At 39.3% G+C, this 23,166-nt stretch overlaps 1 protein-coding gene across 1 annotated transcript in view; it reads left to right on the plus strand.

Annotated features, from left to right (window-relative positions):
- Nucleotides 1–23,166, plus strand: part of PRKCE (protein kinase C epsilon) — a 287,618-nt gene that overhangs the window by 226,920 nt on the left and 37,532 nt on the right. Inside the window, exon 11 of the mRNA XM_030944536.1 lies at nucleotides 4,785–4,939. Within this exon, the coding sequence (XP_030800396.1) occupies nucleotides 4,785–4,939 (155 nt within the window). The remainder of the gene's footprint in view (nucleotides 1–4,784; nucleotides 4,940–23,166) is intronic.

Below are 23,166 nucleotides of genomic sequence, written 5' to 3' on the forward strand. Positions count from 1 at the left end.
CATAATACATAGTCAGATATAAACAAAAAATATATAAATAAAACTAAAAATCAGAAAATGGCGATAATCACAATAAAGTGTGCAGTCTTAGAAGGATTCACAGTAGAGCAGGGGGTGGCTATTTTGAATGTAAAGAAATGAAAAATTAAATTGGGACAATATTAAAGGAGTGAAATGAGAGAGATGAAACAAGATTTCTAGTTTATCTAGTAAACTTACTCCGCCATTTAGTGATAAGGCCAAAGACTAGAAAAAAGGTTGGGTTTTGGTGTCCATTTTTGATTATACAAAGCATGTAAGAGATTGTCAGTTAAGAAAGTTGGGAGGTAAGACTCGAATCATAGAGATATTAAGGCAGCCATTGTGCATTCTGGTATAAGAGTTACATTTATGGTCAGAAAATACTGTGGAAATACAGAGTTAAACATACTTTTTTTTTACTTCTAGCCTGTTTATTTCACATCCAGTTTTCTTTTAAAATATCTTATTCATGCGCTGTGCTCTGCTTTTGTTTCCATTTGTTATTTTAAGTATTCTCATTCAACCATGTCTTTTAAGAAATTCAAGGAAAAGCAGTTTGATTAAGAGCTAAAATAAACCCCAAAAAAGAATCAAATTACTTCAGAAAACACATTAGTTTACTTTACTTCAGAAAACATATTAGCTTACTTTGCAGTACTTTTCTTGCTTTATAGGTGCCAAGAGAGGATTAATCTGTAATGTCTTTGTTTGTGATTTTGCCTTTTATTTTAGTTTATATAATTAAAGAGTTCCCAGGACTGCTTTACATTTATTTTACTCATCAAAACATACTTCCCAAATGTTATGAAAACAAAGTTCAAAAATAATGCAGTCCAAATCAAACCCATTCCATTTTCTCTTGGAACACAATTGATAATAAAGTCATACCTTGTATAGCATTTTTAACTGAGGAAACACTGCCTTGTCCCTTAATGTAGAATTCTTAAGGGTGTTCACTTTATATTCTCATACTTCGATGTTTGAGTAACTCCTGGTGGTACATGTAGCAAGGTACATATGATCAGGAATAATACAGTTATTTCACTACTAGTGGGAGGATTTCATCCTTTCTTCATTGAACTCAGAGGTCTCATTGGGTCACTCTGTGTGTGCTTGCATTATGACAGAAGGGAGGGAGTCAGAGGGCTGGGAACCTGTATTTTGAACATTAACCTTTGATGAAAGATATGGGAAAAAGCTTGAGTGCAAAAATCAAAATAATGTGTCTGGTTTTGCTGAGGTTGTGGAAAATAAATAAATGGACTTGTCAATCTCAGCTCCTATTCATAAAGTATTCTCTCTTCTCTTCTCCTTTTACATCTTCTTTTCAAGTAAATATGAGTCTCAGCTGATTGTCCTGACTAATAAGAAAAAGACCAGAGGGTGCTTTTAAGAAAGTAGTTTACATAGGGACTGAATATATTTCATCAAAAAAAGATGATACCTTCTACTGTTGAAATTCTGGTCTGCTGTGCTTGTGCATGTTGTGCGTCTTACTGTTTACTCCATGCTAGTGGACTTTCTCAGACTCACTGTAAACAGAGAAGAGAAGAGAACTTTCAAACCTTTTTTTTCCTGTGAATTCTCAGTAGGAAACTGAAACGTTTACTAAGGAAAGCTGGGAAAGTGACTTGAAATATAGGTTTGTAGCAGAAAAATTCAATAGCACAACGAATTCAATTACTGAGCTGTTAAATGTCCTTTTAGTACATATACTTTTGATGAGATTGTCAAGTAAGCTGCAGAATATGTGAGAAATACCTTTTCAAATAAGAATGGGATGTGCATAAAAAAGAAGATATAAAAGAGAGAGATATGATTGATAGATATCAGTTTCCAGCTCAGATAATAATGCTAAACCTTTTGTTCAGGCTGGTGACAAGATACTCTGCTAAAGAGTCCAGGTTAAATTTTCAGTTAGCTTAACTGTTAGTGACCTAAAAAAGACTGAACTACAATAAAAGAACTTGAAGCTTTAACTAAACACAGTTTCTGCCATTAATAGTCAGCAATTAGGCATTTAGTGAATGTCACAAAAATCATTTGGATCAAACACAGAGTATTTAATATGGAAAAAAAAAAAAACAGTCTATCCTGACATGTTAGGAAGTGGCCTTCATCTATACAATTGTGTAAATCAGTCTTTTTCTGGTGTTATCACTGTTGGGAGCAGCAGCTCAGTGACAAGTTGAGGGTTACCATTTGGGAGTCACAGCTGTAAAAGGCACAGCACCATCACTTTGAATCGGTATTGGTTTTTTTCTACCTGTTGTAGATGCAGCAAAATGTTGGGAATGATTATGGCTGCTCAGGAGAACGGGAATTGCAGCTTTGTTTTCCTTGTTGATCCCACTTAAGTCCAGACTGTTGACTTTAGAAAGGTTAAAATAGCAGTATAAGAAAGTTCAATTTCAACAAGTGTTAGGAGAAGTTACTTAAGTGTTAGCCATGCTCTCCCCAGCCTGCAGTCCAATAGGTTTTGTGCTTGAAACACTGAACTGTATCCATGTGAGATAATCTTAGGGAAAGACCTGCAAAGGGACACTTGAAAATGCTCTTCAGAGCCACTCATTATGTGGTGCAGCAGTCAGAAGCCCAACAGAGGACAATGTGCACATCTTCTTTGTAGGGATGTTATATCCTCTTATGTTATGTTCCAGCAGCAGCACAGCTGTACTTTTGGCTGACTTCATCACAGACCTGACTGTATTGGTGTTAAGCTCTACTTTCTGAAATCCTAAGACTATCTGAGAACAACCAGATTTTCCTTTAAAAGCAAGGCTATAATCCTTACTGGTTCCAAGATAAATCAGACAGACAGCACAAGAACCAGTAAGTTCCCAGTAAGCTTACCACAAGTAATTTTGCTTAAAGAAGCAAAGAGAGTGGTAGTTAAACCCTACACTAATGCCAGAAAGTCTGCACTATGATTTTGAGCATATCACCAGTACTGAGCATTACAGAAAGAGCAAAGGCCTGGCTCTGAATCCATGCTCTTTTGAGTGTATGATGCAGCCGGAAGCTTTCATGCTATTCTTCAGGATGTTTTCCTTCCTAGGGAATGATAAGGAAAATGTTGGAAAATGTACCAAAGTTATTAGCAATGCTTTACCAAGAATGCCAGTTCACCTGGCTTTCCAAATTTCATCCAGTCCAGCAGTTGCTGTGTTCCCAAGATACAGGAGGAAAGGCACAAAGTTTTTTTTTCGGCATCCTCTTTCTGTAATCAGCAGAAAGTCAGACAAACATTTCTAGCCTCCTCCAGGAAGCATCCCTGATAAGTATAACAGTTAGGCACTTAATGAGCAGCACTAATGCACATGCTGAAGTTCAAGGGTATTTTTAAGTGCTGTGCTCTGAGTCTGAGTTGTAGAGTAGATGATTAAAGACAAATGACAAACATTTATGAAATTCTGGATTCATATATATAAACTGTGTAATCTGCAGGCTTGGATTCACTTGGGGGAGGTTAATTAACTTCCATCTTCTGTTGTTTTTCCTTGTCCAAAGCAATGTTACATCTTGTCTCTTTTTCCTCAACCCAGCTCACGAGACACTATGAGCTAGAGCCAAACTGCAGTGTGACATCAGAGCTGCGCAGGGGTGAAGTCCCATGCTCACACACCTGTGAATCATGTGACCTGGGGAAGAAATGTGTGTGCCATGTCACACAGGATTACTTCCCCCTCTAACTAACTCATGTGCATATAGCTGTAGATAATTAGCAGTAAGGAAATAAAGAATTTGGAGTAGGCATTCACCAAGGGCGGACAGGCAAGAAGTTGAAGGTTTAAGGATATTAGTACAGACTGGGGAAAAATATGAAAATTTGTAAGAAACACTTCAAAAAATTGATCTAAATTATATCAAGTAGATGTGTGTCATTTCTTTCCTTATGCCTTCACCTGCATTGCCAGTTTAGATAATAAATGGTTCAAGATGCCAAGCACATGTTTACTTCACTGATATTTTCAGTTCTATTTCAACATGTGCTGAACTTTTGGGTTAGTGGTGTGACTGCCTGAGAATCTCAGTTGCTGTTCTCAAGGAACATTCATTTCTAGTCCTCCATCATGGAAGTAGGTTTGAAAGCTCGAACAGGGGAGTGATAAGCATTAGAAGAATATAGAAAGAACCTGATAGATATTTTAATGATTCAGTCCTATTTTATTATGAGGGTTTGAGGCAATTGAAAAAACCATATATAAGTATTTGAGATTGGCAGCACCGGTTTCTGTAGCTTAACAGTTCTAAATAATTTTTTCATTATTTGGGGAAGATAATGTCTGCTTTGCAGACAAAGTAACTGGTAAGAGAGAAGTGCAGAAAGAAGACTGAAATTTGCCCCACAACCTGTCAATAGTTGACAAAATTGACATATCTTTTATGGGTTACTCTGGCTAAATTTTCTAAAACTACGATTTTCATGGCTAAATTATAAAAGAAATAATATCACTTAAGTATCTCTATTATTATATGAACTTGATTATAATTCCATATGTATTTGTTGATGTGTAGATGTTTATGTGTTCTGTTTAATACAGTATTTTGATTGCCTTTTTCTCATTTCTCACTTTGAGACTCATCTCATTTTCTTTAGGTTTGCTGGCTTTTGGTTGTCAGCTTTCTCCTTTTTCAGAATCGTAGCATTACTTTCTTTTATTTCTTTATGTAAATGCTCCAGTCATTTAAAGGGTGGCTTCAAGCAGTCCTTTATGTCACTAAAAGAAATTAGCTAAATAGCACTGTTTAATTAATTTCAGGACCGCCTCTTTTTCGTCATGGAGTATGTAAATGGAGGAGACCTAATGTTTCAAATCCAACGCTCACGCAAATTTGACGAACCTCGATCCCGCTTTTATGCTGCAGAGGTCACATCAGCTCTCATGTTTCTTCACCAACACGGCGTCATCTACAGGTACTTTTTTTGATCAAAAATAAAGTATTCTTGGGGCTTCAGGATGGTTTTGGCTGAAATCCTCCATCTCTTAGCAACCAGTTTTAGATTAGTTGTTTGTTCCAATTTGCTTACACAGAACTTTTTTTGGCTGTTTATCATTGAGAATGTTAACATTTGAATAGCCTCTGCAGCAGTCGCCAGCTGTGTGTGCCAGTTTTGTGTTCTAGTCCAAATAAAGTGGGTTTGAAAAAGCTTGGCACAGTGCGACCCAGAGATGACCTCTCTGCAGATCGGCGCAATCTCTGCACTTTCCTCCCTGTGCCATAGATTTCCTCTGGGTTTCTAACCCCCTGCCACTTCCTGAGTTTGTTTGTCTTAGTTGTCTCCACTCCGATACAATCAGGATGGTCCTTTGCAATGCTTTGCTTATGCCCCTTCCTCTTGACTGTTTGGGTGAAGGCTTACTCACCAGCAGGAAGTGGCCCTTTGGAGACAATTCTGATTTGCTTTCAAGTGTCCTGCATCTATTTGAACCTCCCTCACTGGCCCCAGTCTCTAATCTTCAACAACCATGCACACACAGAGAAAGTGCATATTGTTGTGCTGGGATGCAGAATGCATCTAGGGATAGGCTTTATTATTAAAACTAAGGATTCGCTTTGAAAAATTTCACCCTGATGTTAATGTGTTTATTAAATCCTTTATCTTGTCATTTCACACTTCCTCTCTGTTTTTATTTGTTTTTAGCAGCCTGTTATTACTTGAGATAAATTTGGGCTTTCAGAAGCAACATGCTTAACAGGTTTTGTAATATAAATCTGTCCTGTCTAGTAAAAACTCTGAGTTCTTCAGATCTAACTGAGCTCCATTTTTTCCATTGATATTCCTACCCTCTTTCAGGTTAGCAGTTTTGATTTGAGGTAGTCATCTCAGAGATAGGCAGTCAGAAATTTCGTGAGCCAAACCATCAAGATAAGAATATGGAATTTGTCACATCCCTGGATTCATATAAAGGCAGGTCTTGAGAGTACTAGAAATTGAGAAGGAAATATTGAATTTTTAGTAACCAGGGTTGAGTGGTAAGTTCCATTAGAAGCAATTGGCTTTGCCACATACAAAGGGATTCAAAGGCAAATTTCTCAAAGGCGTCTCCTTTCCAGAGACATAGCAAACAGCAGAACATCACAGCTTCTGAGGAAAGTAAATCTCTTTGAAAGTGCTCTTTTCATCAAAAATCTAGTTTTCTTTATAAAACTCTTTGCTAGCTGCAGCTCTTAATCTCCATGTTTTATTAACACTGGTATGATGTTTGCATACTGGGTTGTACTTTTGGGCCTGACACTTCACATGGGTTTGTTTTCAAGTGCTGAAGATGCAACACATTTCTTACCTTTCCTGCCCATATCATATTTCCTATTCATTGTCTGCATTTATTTCCAAAGCTAGGTATTTGTACATTCACATAATAGAATGTGGCAACTTCAGAATTTATAAGTATCTGTCATAAGGGAAACAGACAAGCTTGGCACTTTGAAAAGTGAAGGATTTTGAGGATTTGTCTCCATTAAATACTTGAGCTGATTTGCTCCTCGTGGAAACTGGAGGTAGACACCTTGTAATTAGCAGTCATTTTAATGATTTCTGTGAGCCAGAGGGAAAGAATTAGTACAAAATTACATCTCCCTGCTTTATATGAATGTGCATTCATTCAGCCCCCCTGTCCTTCACTGCTCCCAGCCCTTAACACAAATCCTCTTCTGTCTACTCCTTCTTTCCTGCCTCTTTTCCCTTGTCCTGCATGTAGCTTCTGCTGAGTGTTGGCTCCTAGCTGGCTGCATTGAATTACTTCATGTGCATGTGTTCTTTCTATAACTTCATGAGCAGAATGCTTCCATCACAGGAGAAATGTCATTCTGAGACAATGTTTCATAATTTAAACTCCACAGTGTGCTCACAACTTTTGATTCAGACGCTATGCTGACATGTCTGACATGCATGCTGGAGTATGGCACTGGACTTGCAAATGGCGTGTTATGTTGAGTGTGTGATCAGAAGTCACATGAGAACATGAGTTGTAGGATGAAAGCATAAACTATTGAAAGCAACAGGAAGAAATTAGGAACAGATTCAGTTGTATTTAGTTTTGACACAGGCTTTTGGATCTTGACATGGCTATGTCTGTAAGAATAATTCGTTTTCTTTACTGTGAGATACTAGGAGTTCAAATATTTGTCAAATGAGCATCCCAGTTAGACTGTAAAGTAGAAGAAAGAAATTATTTAAAATTAATTAATCATAAGAAAATGTCAGAATTCATTCACAGTGTCCCAGGCCTTGGGAGAATGCATTCATTGATGTGAAGCATGCATAAGAATAGTTGTCTTGCACAGAACAGTTTCAGCCTAATTATTCCATACCTGACTGCATTATTTATACTACAATGTTAAAAATGCATTGGGATCAAGTCACTTCTTTACATCTCCAGAGCTCTTATTAGCTGGCAAACAAGGAAAGAGAAGGGAAAGAAAAAAACCAAAATAAAACAACCTTTGCTCCTGAATAACTACCAGTCATAACTACCTGACATGCCTTCAGATATTTTAATAAAGAATACTTGCATTCTGTGTAATTATATTTCTAGAAAAAACATTGTGGTGTGAAATTAATGGTTATTCTCCAAAACGGGAAATGTTGCTTGTGTGGGCACTACTTCAAGGAAAGTGGGGAATATATAAATAAAATAAGATGTTTGATGGAAATGTAGGTTTCAAAATAGCTGCTATACCTTCTGATCTTTTTTCAGTCTTGTATGTGGAAGTATTTGTTTGGAGCTAAACAAAGTTATATTTTTGGAAGTAAATAACTAGCTTTAGCTCATGCTTTGGCTTGTTGGTTAGGTTTTTAGAAGTGTTATGATGATACTAAATGATCATCTTTTATAATAACTGGTTTATCCTCATTTCCCCTGAAGTTCAAAGAGAAACCCAGCTCCCTGTTTAGCAATAGGAATTATTCTCTGAGTTCACATCTTTGCAGCTAGCCTAACAGTTGTTCCCAGACTTGTCCAATTACCGGTGTTCTCATTGGAATTCCATATATCTTCCTTATGTTTATCCTCCTTATGCTTATTGAGTTTACGTTGGAAATAAAGATGAACCTCACAACCTTTATATATAGGATATTCCATTACTGAATGCATGTTTTATGATAGATAAACTTCAGGATAATTTTTAGGGTGGCATTTTTAAAGGTCTGATGTTACTGTTGTGTCAAAAACACTTCAACAGCCTAATAAAAATATTTACATCATCCCTGCCACCTTCCCTCTCATCTGGCATTCAGCTGTTTGGGCACATGTCAGACTGGGACCTGATAATACAAGTAGAGTTAATCAGTTTCAATCCTATTTTCTGGCACTTGTCCTTGTTTGTGTTATGCAATTGGAATTGCACCACTTTGGAAAAATGTATCCAAGCTTCAGGAATTAAGGACTAGGAATCTCATTTTGATTTTTTTTTTTGAGCTGGACTGGAGTTTGAACTTGGTGATGAAAGGTTGTGTGGACTATGTTCAGTGTCACCTGCCCCTGGAGTATGGTGTATTTTAAGTCAGTTTCCATAATATATTAATATATATTATGTTTATATAAAATATATCAGTATATATTCTCATGTAGGGAAAATGCAACAAACTGTGTGTGTTAAGTGAGTTCTGTACTCCCCTCTTGTACTGAATTTCAATATTCCTGTGCTCTTTCTGCAGATATATGTAAATGTGACATGTTCTTGTTTCACTTGGAGATGTTGGGCTGAGGTCAGGAGTATCTGGCTGGCTGGCTGCTCTCAGTGTAGGAGTTCAAGTGAGGTGACACAAGTGACCTGCTGTGTCCTGAAATGCCTACAAAGAGCTGTTGTCCCCCCAGGCAGGAAGGCCAGCGCTAGAACAGGGTACCTCTTCAGGAACAGAAATGACAGTGTCCCCAGTTCATACATGATTTAGGAAATAACTGTGTGAGCTGTAAGCATTGTTTCAGTAGTTGTGTGTTGCTTGAGCTCTCTTATCCTCCAGAATCATTCAAGTGCTCTCTCTGGAGCATAAAAGAAAAAAAACCAAAAAACTAAATGTATACAATTTCAGTTCACCCGAAAGGATGAAAAATGTAGGAGCAAATTTTTTGCTTTCAAGTGTAAGATCTGTCGGATGCTGCCTTCAAATCATGCAGCACATGGCCACGATGGAGTCCTTATTCATAACTATGGGTTATTATGCTTCTCAGCAATATGAAGTAATAACCCAGCCTGTAACTCGCTGGAGCTTTCTAAGGCTCTCTACACTCTGTAATTAATGTGTTGGTCATGATGAAGGATTTATTAACACTGAATTGAGGTAAATGTGGATGTAAATGTGCTGATGCCAATCCTTGAGTACCTCCGGGCTTTTTCTGTACACAACTACCCTAAGAACTTGTTTGAACACTAACTGAATTTTTCCCCAGATAATCAGCTTTCCCAGCATTCCTCTTTATCAGGGCAGCACACACCAGTGTTTCAGAAAGAAGAACTACCTAAAATTAAAAGCACTTTCATTAGTGTGTTTTTATATGAAATAGGAATATTTATTTATAAAATGTGACTTCATTGGTGGTTGTGTGATTCAGTGCAGCCTTGGCAGAGTAATGAGAAGTTATATTTACACTGATGAAAATGTTGCATGGTCAGTGGTTAACATGTTAAAAGTCATCATTCTCCCAATTTAACTTACTATGTTATTTCTGAGTGGCAGCAGCCAAATAAAATTCCCCTCCCCCCTATTTTTTTTTTAAGCAAAACTAGATGTGGAGCATTTTGATTTAAGTATGTAAAGATCATCTTATTACAACTCTGAATAGTTAAAAGTTAAATTGGTGCTTTAGCTGTGGTCCATGGAAGAGGGCAAGACCTTGTACCCTCACCTGGCATATTCACACCTAAGCATAGGAATATACTGATCACATGGTCCTCTCCACATAAGCTGCCTGTTGCAGCAGTCCACTACAGAGAAGTTACAGTTTGCTTCTGGCCCAAGTGAGCAAAAAACTATTTCCATCACCTTCAGTAAAAATAGGAAGTGAGGAGTGAATTGTGCAGGTTTGTCTGGAGTCCCAGTGTCTCCAGGGACTGCTGCCCAAGCCACGCCACCTGACCAGTGCTCCTGGCCAGGTTTGAGCCCTGGACTGCATCCACACTGTCTCTGCTCTGCCTGCTCTAGTTTCTAAAACTGAACATGAGCTCCAATGGGATTTTAGTCGGTGGCCTCCTGCCCTCTTTGCACTTTTTCTTGCTGGATCTAGGCAGATCAACAGTCATGAAATGCATAAATAAGCAGGATGTCTTCCCCGCAGGAAAAGGCAGTGGGCCGGGGTGGAGAGGAGCGGAGCTGAGGGAGATGAGAAGCAGGAAGGAGAGTTGGTTCCCAGGCTTCTGGCATTCGGACCGAGGGAGTCCACCCTGCCATCTGCCCAGCTTATGTATTGTGCTAAGGGCTCTGTCGTATAGGAGAGCCTTTGACAAGGTTTCCAGCTGTGGAAGGATGAGTAAAGGCTGTGGGAATAGGATATGAGCCACATGGTCTTGCCAACAGTAGAATGCTTTTTAAATTTCTCCTGGGTTTGGAACATAAAAAAGTCCTTAGTTGGCTGATGCGTGGGAGTTGGGTCTGTGGGGGGGCAGTGCTGGGCAGTTAATATTTAGAAGGATAGACCAGCACCATTGACCTTATTTGGGGAATGACAAGGTACTTCCAGGGGGAGTTCTTGGTAGAGAGGTCAGCATTGTTTTTTTGCTTTGTGTTTATTTGGTGCAAGATTTTCTTGTTTAATGACCGTTTGTATAGTGCTGTATTGTGTAAATAAAGCTATGACCTTTACCTTCTGATAACAGTATAGGAGTGAGTTAATGTTAAATGAGAGTGAGCAGGGAGTGGGAATCTGCCAGGGTTAATGCCAAGTTTACATTCCTCTGAGGGCAGCCATGTTCCGGTACCCTCAATAGAAAGGGCAGCAGTACCTCTCAACAGATAATAGCAGTGAAATGTTACAGAACATATTTGTATTTATTTCTGGGTGAATGTCACTGATTTTAGATGATTGATGTTTGTGTCTTTATTTTATAACAGGAAGAAATGTGTGTTATCTCTCAGCGTTTGATAAGAAGATTTTAACTCAGAGAAACATACACAAAATAAAAATCCAGTAGAGCTGTAGCACATGTGAAACTGAACTGATACAGAACAAACCCATTAGTTTTCCTAAACTGCTGAGACACAGAGCTGTTTCTGCAGAATCAGTTACACTAGCTCCGAACAAAATCATACTCTGGAAACGATTTTCTAACTTGTCTTCTAACAGAAGGAAGAGAATGCCTTCCGTGTCACAATGCATTAAAAATCTAAAGATGCTTCCTACATGTAATTCTGCTAACAGACAAAACTTAGGATTGAATTTTACTGTGCCCTTCAATCATGCTTATCTTTGAACAATGAAAAATATTTCTATAACCCAGTTGCAGTGGTGTTGAAACTATGTCGCATTAGGGGTGAGGCTTTGTCCTTTTCATCCTATTGAATACATCTACTAAAGTTTCATAATAATGGAGAGAAGTGCACAGCAAATGTGGTTCTGAGGTGGTAGGCTTTTAACAAAGCTTTTGTTGTGCTCTTGAGATGCTTCACGCAACAAAGAATCACTGAATAATGGAACTGTAGAATCACTTGGGTTGGAAGGAGGCTTAAAGATCATCTAGTTTCAAACCCTGCCATAGGCAGGGACACCTCCCACTAGACCAGGTTGCTCAGAGCCCCATCCAACCTGGCCGTAAACACTTCCAGGGATGAGGCATCCACAGCTTCATTGGGCAACCCAACCCAGTCAGTGACTCACTGCCTTCATGGTAAAGAATTTCTTCTTAATATCTAAAAATACTGGCAGTTTGAATCCATTCCCCCTTCTCCTGTCACTACATGCTCTTGTAAATACTCCTCCTCCATCTTTCTTGTAGGTTCCCTTCAGGTACTGGAAAGCCAGAGTCATGTCATTCTGAAACCTTCTCTTTTCCAGGCTGCACAGTCCCAATTTTCTCAGCCTTTCCTCACAGGAGAAGTGCTCCATGCCTCTAATTATCTTTGTGCCCTCCTCTGGGCTCTCTCCAAACAAGTCCATGTCTTCTGGAGACCCAAGAGCTGGATGCAGCCCTGCAGGTGGGGTCTCACTAGAGGGGAGTAAAGGGACAAAATCCTCTCCCTGGTCCTGCTGCCTACAGTGCTTTGCATGCAGCCCAGGATACAATCCTCATTCTGGGCTGTAAAGTTGGGAAGTAATGCAAAATGTTAGATGAAAATAAATAAGGAACTTTATTTAGTTGGGGAGTTTTTAATAGTAATGGCAAAAATGCTGAACAGCCTTAAAAGAGAATTTGAATTATGCCCTTCAGTAAAGACATTTGCATACAACTTCTATTTTTTTGGCCAGAACCTTGCTACTTTTGGCTCAATGTTTACATTTATTCTCTTTGCCCATCTTCCCACTCTCTCTTTTATCCACCTCTTTGTTATATAAGAGCTTTTCACTTAGACGCTGCTGCAGCTAACATTCCTGCATGAGGTCGCTGCTCAAAGGCTGATTTTGATTGTGAGGCTGTTCATATGCATATCTGCAACTTCTTGAATGAGTTGGGACCTTGGTTTGACTTCTTAGATAGAAAACATGTTTATTTTAAAAGAGCAAATCCTCACATTTGAGAAGGCACCGTTATTAAAAACCATATGTTCTTTTGCTTTACACTGCAAAAGGCAGTGGAAAATGAAAATTTAGCCAAACCGAAAGCTGACATAACTGAGTTATCACTGAATCCTTGGAGAATTTTAAAAATGTCCGTTTAGCTGACAGCTTGTACTCCAATGGAAGAAAACAGAAATAATACTGTTCACTAGGAGGTTAACTAAATAGGTCTAAAAAACTAAAACAGAGAAAATACAGCCAGGAAGAGCACTAGCATTTTGGAAAGTGCATCAAAGTCTCTATTGCTACCAGAATAAATAGAGGTAGGATTACATCAGAAAGACCTTGGACAGGCAAGGTGCAGTCTAACCAAGGGAATCAGAAAGTGGAACAAAATGGCTCTGGTGGCCCTGAGAGTGCTAAAATGAGCAGAAAGGGGAGGGGTAACAAGGCCAGAGTGATAATAAATCCCTTCTTGTGCCAAGAGAATGTGCAGTAATGCATGCCCCTCTTCTTGGCTACCACTGTGTCACAGAGCCTGAACAAGCAGCTCCCCAGAGCAGCAGACAGTAGGAGAAATAATCACAAGTAGGAGTCTTCCTCATCTCAGCAGCATTGAGTACATGTGGAGGAGGCAGATGTGGAGCAGGAATAGCAGGGTTGCCAAGGGCAGCTTTTACCAAGATGGGAGATTGTGTAGTTTTTGCACTATTATATCTCCAGCAATGAATAGCTCCAGGGACAGGCAATTTACTCCACCACCAAGTTGAGTTTTTGTCCCCCAAGACCACTTATGATGGGGGTACAATATTTTAGATTTAAAAACATTTCTACAGTAACATCCAGCTTTTGAGAAGAGAGGCTTATGAGAAGCCCAAGCAGCACTTCTCACAATGTACATACCCCATGGGTCTCCACTTCTTGCTTCCTGCTTAAAGAATTTCTTTCCAGTAGTCAGTCTTACAGAACAGCAGAGAGAGACTGCACATTAACAGGAGAGGCCAGAAATAATGGTGGTACTGATATATGTGGGCTTTTTTCCTCCAAGCTGCCATTTCCTTCTCCTGATGTATGGAAGACACAGAAAATGTCACTCTGCCAAACACTACATGCAGTTGTGTGCATTTTTTTTAATGTAGCTTTGACAGTGGCAGGCATAAAAGTATTCTTCACAAGGTATTCCTGTATTAAAGCATGTGATTGCCCCTTCAAAGGAAGGGAAGGATGGGATGGCAGCAGTAGATTGCCAGTATAGCAGTCACTATGGGTGCACTTTAGTATGAAACTGAGTAATACAGAAGCAGCGCCTAAAAATTAACTGAAGAAGACTTCGTCACTAATAACCTGAACGGAGAAACTTTATATGTTCAAAACGTGGAATATAAAGTATGAAATTAAATGGTCACAAATAAACATTATAGCACTTCACCAGGTATTTACTTGATTTGATCCAAGGGAGATCCTGTGGTCTACTAAGACCCATTTTAAAAAATGCCTAAATATACTCTAACACAAATAATGAGTCAGATGGAATTGCTATGGTCAGTTAAGTGCATAATGGATATTTAAAATCTTTCAAACATCAATAAATCTGAAAGAGCTCTAACAGAGTACTTGTAGAACAAAAATAATTGGCACTTAAGAAACTGCCTGAGTGTATATCTGTGTAAACTTAACTACTAGTGAGAGGACAGCAAGTGTTTATGGTACTGTATACTGAGGATATAAAAGGAATACCAAATGCCTGCCAGTTCATTTGCTGATAATCTGTAATGGGTCCAGAGAGGCCATAACTATTATCAAGAAGCTCTGATTCTCATTTTTAAGGAAGTCTTTAAATGTCTGCTAGCATAAAAGGATCCTCAGGTTGTGCATGAAGAAAGTAGACAGCAGCTCAGGAGCATATATACCTTGCACAAGGCTAAAGGTATCTGCTGTAAGCTTGTTGAAGCTGCCTCTGCTAAAACCCTGTAAATTAATTTCCATTGGCACTGAGTGAGAAACACCCCAAGCAGAGGGGAAAGAAACCCTTAAGACAGCAGTGGTTTTTAGGCAGGTTCTCTTTTCACCTTTTGAAAATGCACGAAAGAAAAAGAAGGAAATATTTTGCCAGCTCCAGATCAGAGCTAGTGGTGTGTTTGCACGCAAAGTAGGACGAAAGTTTGTGGTTTCTGTGGATTTCCTAAGAGGAAGATTTCACCATAATTTTTAAAACATCTGAAGATTGAGTAGTTGTTTTGTCCATGAGCAAGAGGGCTTGAAGAAATTTTGAAACAGCATCCTGAAAATTCTCTGTGTAGTAATAACAACAAAACATTAACTGGTATTAGTGAGCTATAGCTTATAAAGCCAGAGACAATTCAATGACAAATCTGGTATAAATCATTACCACTACAGACTTCTCTCCCCTGGCCCAGATATGTGTGCTCTTAGTTAGGGCAAAGTAATAGAAACCAAATCCAAGACAGATTACACTAAAATGAGAAATTGTGCCCATAGTACATATAATAATAGGTTTGGTTTTTACACACCTTATGTAATAGAATCCATTTAAAAAGCAGTCAAACGTAGTTATGTTTGCCTAATTACAGCATCAGAATTATGGAGCTAGGAAGATAGCAGAAGGATTTGTGACTGAGGCTGAGTGGCAGTAAAGGATGAAAGGGTGGAATGCTATCATTGCTAATGGAGTATTTTGTGTCATCATTTAATGAGTCTGAGTTGAGAATCACAGTGCCCCTTAATATTTTTTTTGCTACACTAGCAAATCTTAATACTATACAATACTATAAACTGGCTACAGAGACTAAAAACTGGTGCCCTTATTTATTTCCGGGTTGGGCAATGGTGAGTTTAATATATCATATTAGAGATATAATACAGCTTCTGCAACTTCTCTCCCATTCTGTTTGAAAAGCATTTGGATAATCTTTCTCAGAGGTTTGTTTGTTCATGTGTTTTTATTTGGAATTCAAAATGTGATAATAGATAATAAAAGTATGTTTTAAATATGACTATGACATGACATGGGAGTAGAGAAGCCACCATCTGGTGTATAAGTGACTGTTTCTTTAAAAATTTCTGATTTATGCTAAAACCTCTTTCTGACACCAGAAGAAGAAAAGCAATTTTACAATGGAATTAAATTGTTCTCAGTGTGCTCAATTTAAGGCTGTCAGAAGGATGCAAAGAGACTTTATTGTGCATTATAATTTAATTAGACTTTATATGTAAGCTGTATAATTAGGTTCATTGCTAGTCTTTGCCCACATAACTATCCAGGAGCTTTATGGGATAATTTCTGGTCTTGTCAGAACATAAAGTCTGGTTAGCAGGTCTTGGAAGAGGCTGGGCATGCAGAAGTTACAAAGATAATTCCTCAGGCCCAAAATAGTTTTTTCATGTTCACAAAATTGTTCAAGAACAGCCTACACTGACCAATAGTTAATATTATAATCCGACTGAAGTTAATATTTACGTGCAGTGACTACCCATTAAGTACCAAATGTTAGAGATTAAAATCACATTTTAGCTTCTCAAATTTTTATTCAGAAGTGCCTCTCTTGCATTTGGGCTGGACTGTTGGCTTCTCTTGGTAGTCTGTCTTCACAGCTGAAGGTAAATTGCAGTAGCAATTTACCTTGATGTTGGCAAAAGTGAGTACACTGTAAATTTCCTAAGTCATGCCATGTTTTATTTCACATGAATGACTCATGACTCATCTTTTCATTGCATTCATATTAATTAAAAATCTCGAGGTGCCTTGTATAAGTAGATTTTAAGTGGTGACATTATAAGTTGGCACTACAGCTAAAGTAGCTTTCCCAAGTACATTTTCTGGAGGAGATGAGGGAAGGCTGCAGGAGCTACATTGGAAACAATGCTGGAGCTGAAACTTCCTGCACATGAAAAGATTGTCTAGAAATGTTTGTGGAGCTTCCTGGCAGAGGCTGGGGGCAAAAGTAATTTGATTTTGCTACACAATTGTAATTTTAAAATAGTATCTTATAAAATATAGTTCTGTGCATTAACATACATAGCCCTTTTAAATTATATATCAGAGAAAGTATTGAATTTTGAACCATCAGATTCTATGACCTCTGTCTGGAAGCAGTATTAGGAGTTTATTTCATGCATAGATCAACATACAAGGGCAAGCAACTCCCATTTTTTCAGGTGTCTTCTTCATGCTTTACTGACAAATAATATTCTTCTTAATTTTGCCAGAATCTCTCCACTGCAGTGATCCTCCATCAAATATAATAGAAAATTGTTAACTCTACAGAATTTTGGAACAGACAAATCTCTTTGTATAATAGAATGCATTTAGAAAATTAAAGGACAAAATAAATTTCACTCACAGTTTTTACAAGAATTTCTGCAGAAATCTGTTAAACTGCTGTTTACTGCTGCTGTTTTGATCCCAAATAAACACAAGGAGGTTAGAAAAGGCTTTAAATGAAGAGCCTACATATCCTTCCCATGTTCAGACCACATGATAGGTTAAAAACATGTTAAGGCATGTGAACTATGCTACTGAAATCAGAATAGAAGCAAAAATTACTAAAATCTTTCTTCTACTTATTCCATATAAGTAAACATTTTGTTGGAAACAACATTCTCAGTGTGTTACATCATTTCATTTATGCTATCTAATTTATTTAGTCCTTTCTGTGTAGTATTACAGACACCACTCTGTGGAAATGCTTTCCATAAAAAGACCAGAGTGAGGTTGGAAAAAATCAGTGTCTGTACCAAAGTTCACTGCAGAGTTTTTCTGTTCTGAATAAGCATTTTTCTCCATGGAAACATGATATGGAGCTTAACAGGAGTCTGCTTACTGCTGGGAGCTGTGTTTGTTCCCTGCTAAGGACACCCTTGGGAGCATAGGGAAGAGGATTCTTTTCAATTGGTTTCTTTTATAAAAAGAAACATTTTATGTAAAAGCCTTCAGCAACCCTTCTCCTTTACGCTTTCTGGGCTTCATAAAGGTGCAGAGGACATTGGCTACTACGGAAAAGTCACTGAAATGTTGGCTTGTGCTGATGCATCAATGGTTTCCTCAGGATTTGCTCCCAGTCACCTGTGTTTGGCCATTTTATTATATGTGCTGTGTTGTGGTTGCCAGACTAATATATATATATTTTTAACATCTTCCTTACATTTTGTGGAGTGTGTACATAGTGTTTGTTCAAAGGAATGAAAGAAAAAGAAGACCAAGTCAAGTTATAGCACAGGTTCCCTGAATTGCTATGTTTTCACTTTTCCCCTGAATCTAATAGTGGTTCTATTTGTTCCAGATAGAAGCACAAAATAGGCATTATTAAGGACGTAAAAGATTAGTGCTAACTTTTACCAGCAGATTGTAATATTTTACAAGCTTCATCTTTGCTGTATGTTCTCATCTTGGAGTATGCTGACAGTCTAGCTCCTTCCCTGAGAAATGGCCATTTCTTTTCATTAGTTTTCTTTTAATAAACAACCTTATTGGAATTAAGAAGATAATCTGTATTAGCACTGAGTAGTCTTCATTGCTTGTATCTGTGTTTAGAAGGTGGATAATAAGGTTGTTATCTTGGTCTTATTGTGGTGTTCAGGCAACCTGGACTTCTCATTTAAGTAACAGAACTGGACCAAAGCACGAGTTTTCTTTGTACCTGTTGGGAATCATAGAATGATAGTATATCAGGTGGGAAGGAGACCCAGGGATTGTCCAGTCCAAACTTTCTTGATAAAAGCACTGTCCAGACAAGATGGCCCAGCACTTTCTCCAGCTGAATCTTAAGAGTGTCCGATACTGGGGGATCATGCACTTTACCAGGGACATAGTTTCAATGCCAGATATTTACCATTGTGAAAAATTTTCTTCTCATGTCTAATTGGAATCGCTTCAGGAATAGTGTATGTCTTCTTTTTTCTGTGTGATTCCTCCTAAAAAGTGAGTCTCTAACTTCTTTGTTCCTTTTAAATACTGGAACATGGTAATAAGGTCTACCTTGAGCCTTCTCTTCTGAAGGCTGAACAGCCCAATTCTCTCAGCCTTTCACCATATGGCAGGATTCTCAGTCCTTTGGTCATCTTTTCAGTGGCGCCCTTGTTAATGCAGCCCAGTGTCCTATTTGCTTTCTTTGCTGCGCATTGTTCACTCACACTGAGCTTGGTGTCTGCCAGGACCACCAGATCTCTTTCCACAGACCTGCTCCCTTGCTGGGTAGATACCAGTTTATGCTCCACTCCTGGATTATGTTTCCCCAGGTGCAAGATCTTACACTTGTTTTTTTGAGTCTTGTAATGTCAGCTCATTCTTCCAGCCTATCCAGGTCTTCCTGCAGGGTGGTTCTCTTTCCAATGTGTCCACTTCCCTACTCAGTTTGGTATTGGCATCACTCTTCATCAGGGTACACTTGATCCCATCATGCAGATCACTTGCGAAAATAGTAAACAGCCTTGAGACCAGGATTGATCCCTGGGGGACCTCACTTGTGACAAGCTGCCAGTTCTAAAAGGAGCTATTTACCACCACTCTGGGTGTGGCCTGCCAGCCAGTTCCCCATGAGCCACATGGACTCATCCAGGCTGTAGGATGTCAGTTTCTCTAGGAGGAAGCTGTGAGAAAGCATGTTCAAAGCCTTGGTGAAATGAAGGTTGATGATGTCCACCACTCGCCCCACTCCAGCTGAGCAGATTACTTTGTCAATGAATGCCAGCAGGTTTGTCACATACAATTTGCCTTTGGCTAATCCATTATGGATTTTCACAATCATGTGCTTCATCTGACTTGTGACAGCCCCAGGAGGATTTGTTCCATAACTTTCCCAGGACCTGAAAGTTAAGACTGATGAGCCTGTTATTTTCTGGATCCTCCTTTTACCCCTTCTTGTAGATGGGGTTGACATTAGACTTCTTCCAGTCTTCTGGGATCTCCATGGCTTCTCAAAGGTTATGGAGAGGAGCTTTGCAGCGATGTCAGCCAGCTTCCTTGATACCCTCTGGTGGATGTTGTCAGGGCCCAGTGATTTGTACGGGTCAAGCTCCTATAATACTTTATACACCAACTCCTCCTTCACTGACAATGGGTGGGTGTTTTCATCAACATGAATTCTTGATCCCAAGCCCAGGCACCCAACAGTGTTGGTGAAGACAGAGGTGAAGAAAGTTTTGGGAAGTGCTGCATTTTCAGTGTTGTTGATGACTAATTAACCTCTCCTGTTTAACAATAGAACAGTTTTTACCTTCTATTTCTGCTTGTTCTTTAGGTACCTGAAGAACACTTTCTTGTGTTTTTTGATATCTCTGTCCAGTTTCAGCTCAGTCTGAATTTTTGCTTTTTAAACTCCATATCTGCACACCCTGGCAATGCCATTGTATTTCTTAAAGGATATTAATCTGCTTTTCCATCTCTGGCACATATCTCTTTTGGTTTCTGAGCAGACTGAGAACCTCACAGTTAAGCCGAGGGAAATCTCTTGCTCTGCCAACTTTCCGTACTTTTAAAGGGGATGCACTGGTTTTGTATTTCCAGGAGAGCGTGCTTGAAACACCCTAGCTTAGTTCCTTTCTTGTCCATGGAAGCTTCCCAAGGAATCCCTCCTAACTGACCTCTGTGCAAGCTGAATTTTGCTCTTCTAAAATCTAAGACCTTTGTCTTAGTACTAAGCTTCAGCGTGCTCAGCCAGATCCCAAAGTCCAACAGTATGGTGATCACTGCAGCCAAGGCTATCACTCATGAAGATACTACAAAGCAGGTTTACTTGGTAAACTACTTTGCAAGTAGCAACCCAACAGTGCCTCATTCCTGGCTGGCACATCTAATGTTTGCATGAGGAAGCGGTTCTCTGCTCATTCCAGGAACTTGATGGGTGATACATGAGCTGTTTAATTGTTTTTCCAACAAATGTATGGGTAATTGAAGTGATCCATGACAGTCAGGCTCTGTTGACCTAAAGCTTGCTTTTAATAACACAAATATTGCTTTTTTGGCCTTATTTTCTTGTTCGGGAGGTCAGTAGCGGGTGCCTACTCTATGATCCCCATTGGAGACAACCATTTTGTTCTTGACCCCCAGGAATTCAGTAGGGCTTCCACAATCACCATAGCTGCCTTCTATACATTCAAGCTTCTCCTTAACACAGAGCATGACACTTTCTCCGTCTCTTCCCTGCCTGTCTATTTGTGACAGCCTGTAGCCATCCATCATGGTCCTCCAGTCATGTGAGTTGTCTCACCATGTTTCAGTTATCCCTACTTTCTGACTGGGCACAGAGCTCCAGTTCCTTGTGTTTGTTCCCCAGGCTGCATGCACTGGTAGATATACACTTGAGATGGTTGGTTGGTTGGTCTTTTGTTGCTCATCTAAGGAATGTTTGTCCTTACTCTGGTTGGCCTGGCTTATTCCCCACTTGAAATGGCATGAGTGTTGCCACTTTGGACTTCACCTGCTAAGTCCTTCAGTTTAAAGCCCACCTCACCAAAGTGGCCAGCCTCTTACCAGAGATTCTCTTGCCTCTTCTAGACAGGTGGATTCCATTTCTCCCTGACACTCTAAGTCATTGAAAAATATCCAATTGTCGTAAAAACCAAAACACTCATGACTGCCCTAGCCACAAAGCCAGAATTTGATTTGCATTATGCATCTATTTTTGGCTTTGTCTTTTTCTCCAAGTGGTTAAACAGAAGGAAAGATGACTTGTACACCAATACTTTTTGCTTGCCCTCTCAGGATTTCGTAGTCTTCCCTGATTGTGGCCCAGGTTCCAGCTTGCCATGTCATTTATGCCTACGTGGCATAAGGGCAGCAGTGGCAGAGCATTGTATGTTTGTGACAATTTGTGGCACCCTGTCGGCAACATCCTGGACCTTAGCTCTTGGAATGCAGCGCACCTCCAGTGACTATCAGGCAGATGGGTGCCTCAGTGCCCCTTAACAAAGAGTCACCCACTGAGTCTTCATCATTGCTTTTCACTGCATGCCACTGGTAGAGTTTCTCCTTGTGGACCTTGCTCCTCATGGGTGCCTACAGCTGTTAAAGCTTCATATGTGTTTTTGGTGGGAATGCTGGAGGGTAGGGAATGAAGCAGAGTCCTGCTTTTGGTCAGCACCAGGGTCCAAGGTGCCTCCTTATCTGTGGTGTCCACCACAGTAATCGCCTATCTAGCTCCATCTCAGCACTTCTAATGCTGCACAGCCTTCTAACTCTTTCTTGGCACTTCTGATGTAACAGATCATCAGCCTGTACTCATCTTTGATAGGTCACCTTTTCTCTGGGAGAAAGGTCTAGGCTCTTATTGCAACCTACCACCCATATTGAAGTCTCTTTCCTTCCTAGTTCCATATGGCTGGAAGCATCAGAAGCTTTCTCTGTAGAATTGCTGGGTTTAGCACAACCTGGTTTTCCATTCTTCAATCAGTCAACAATATGTTTTGTACTGGTCATTTCCGAGGCAGGTGTTGACATTTGTATTACATTAACAAGGAAAATGTCATCTGGCATTCATGGAAGATAAAGACTTTTTCTCTCCAAAAATAATAGGGTCAGAGCTCAGGGCAGGGGGTTATATATGCCTCAAAATGATCTGCATTTAGCATGATAGCAGGATAGCAATATATAATATTGGATCAAGTTTACCTCCTCTATCACAGCTTTGACTATCATTTAATAGTAATTTCATAATTTACACTTGATCTTAATGGTCACTGTGGTAGAAATGATAGGCTTCCAGCCAGGGAAGTTTGTTTGCTCAGTATTGTGATTGGGAATGAAAACCCATCTCCCCTGTTGGACTTATATCACATTAGAATAATATTGGTCTTGTTTCACAGCATGAGGTTGATTGACCTTTAGGCTAGGGGAAGTGTAAGGCTAACAAGTTAAATGCCATTGAAAACAACTGGCTAAACCATAAATTCAAGCTGACCTGGTTTATGTATCTGTGATTTAAGGAAGAAGGTTGGAGATGTCGGATAAGATCCAGAGCTAAACAACTGAAAGAGAGAGACTAAAATACTCAGCTTTAGTTGATTAAAGATATTCTGATCCTGTTTTTCTCTGGTGTCTTGACCTTACTAAAGTTCACTTACTATGTAATGGAAAAAACAACGGGTTTGATAGCAAAATACAGGAAATGCCTGCAATCATGCCTGATTACAGTAGCAGCTTTTCTTCTGGTTTGTTGGGGTTTTTTTCAGAATACTCTCTCTGTGTGCCTGAACAATGCAGAATAATAATGCTTTGGAGCCCTTTATTTGGTGTGTCAAAGCAGAGCAATTAGATGTCTGGCTTTTTGATGGATATGCATGTAGGCAATTTTTGCACAAGAGTGCTCCATGTGACCTAAGTGAGAAAAAATAAGAATTATCAGAGGGCATAACTTAAAAGCCTAGAAAATTGTGTGTGTGGCAATTCCTCCATGACTGAAAAGACAAGCAAATGCAGGTCTTTTTAAGAAATCTGCCTTTGTTTGACTTTCAACTACAAAAATTGAAGTTTTACAAC

Source organism: Camarhynchus parvulus, chromosome 3 (genome assembly GCF_901933205.1).
Source record: "Camarhynchus parvulus chromosome 3, STF_HiC, whole genome shotgun sequence".
Taxonomy (NCBI): Eukaryota; Metazoa; Chordata; class Aves; order Passeriformes; family Thraupidae; genus Camarhynchus; species Camarhynchus parvulus.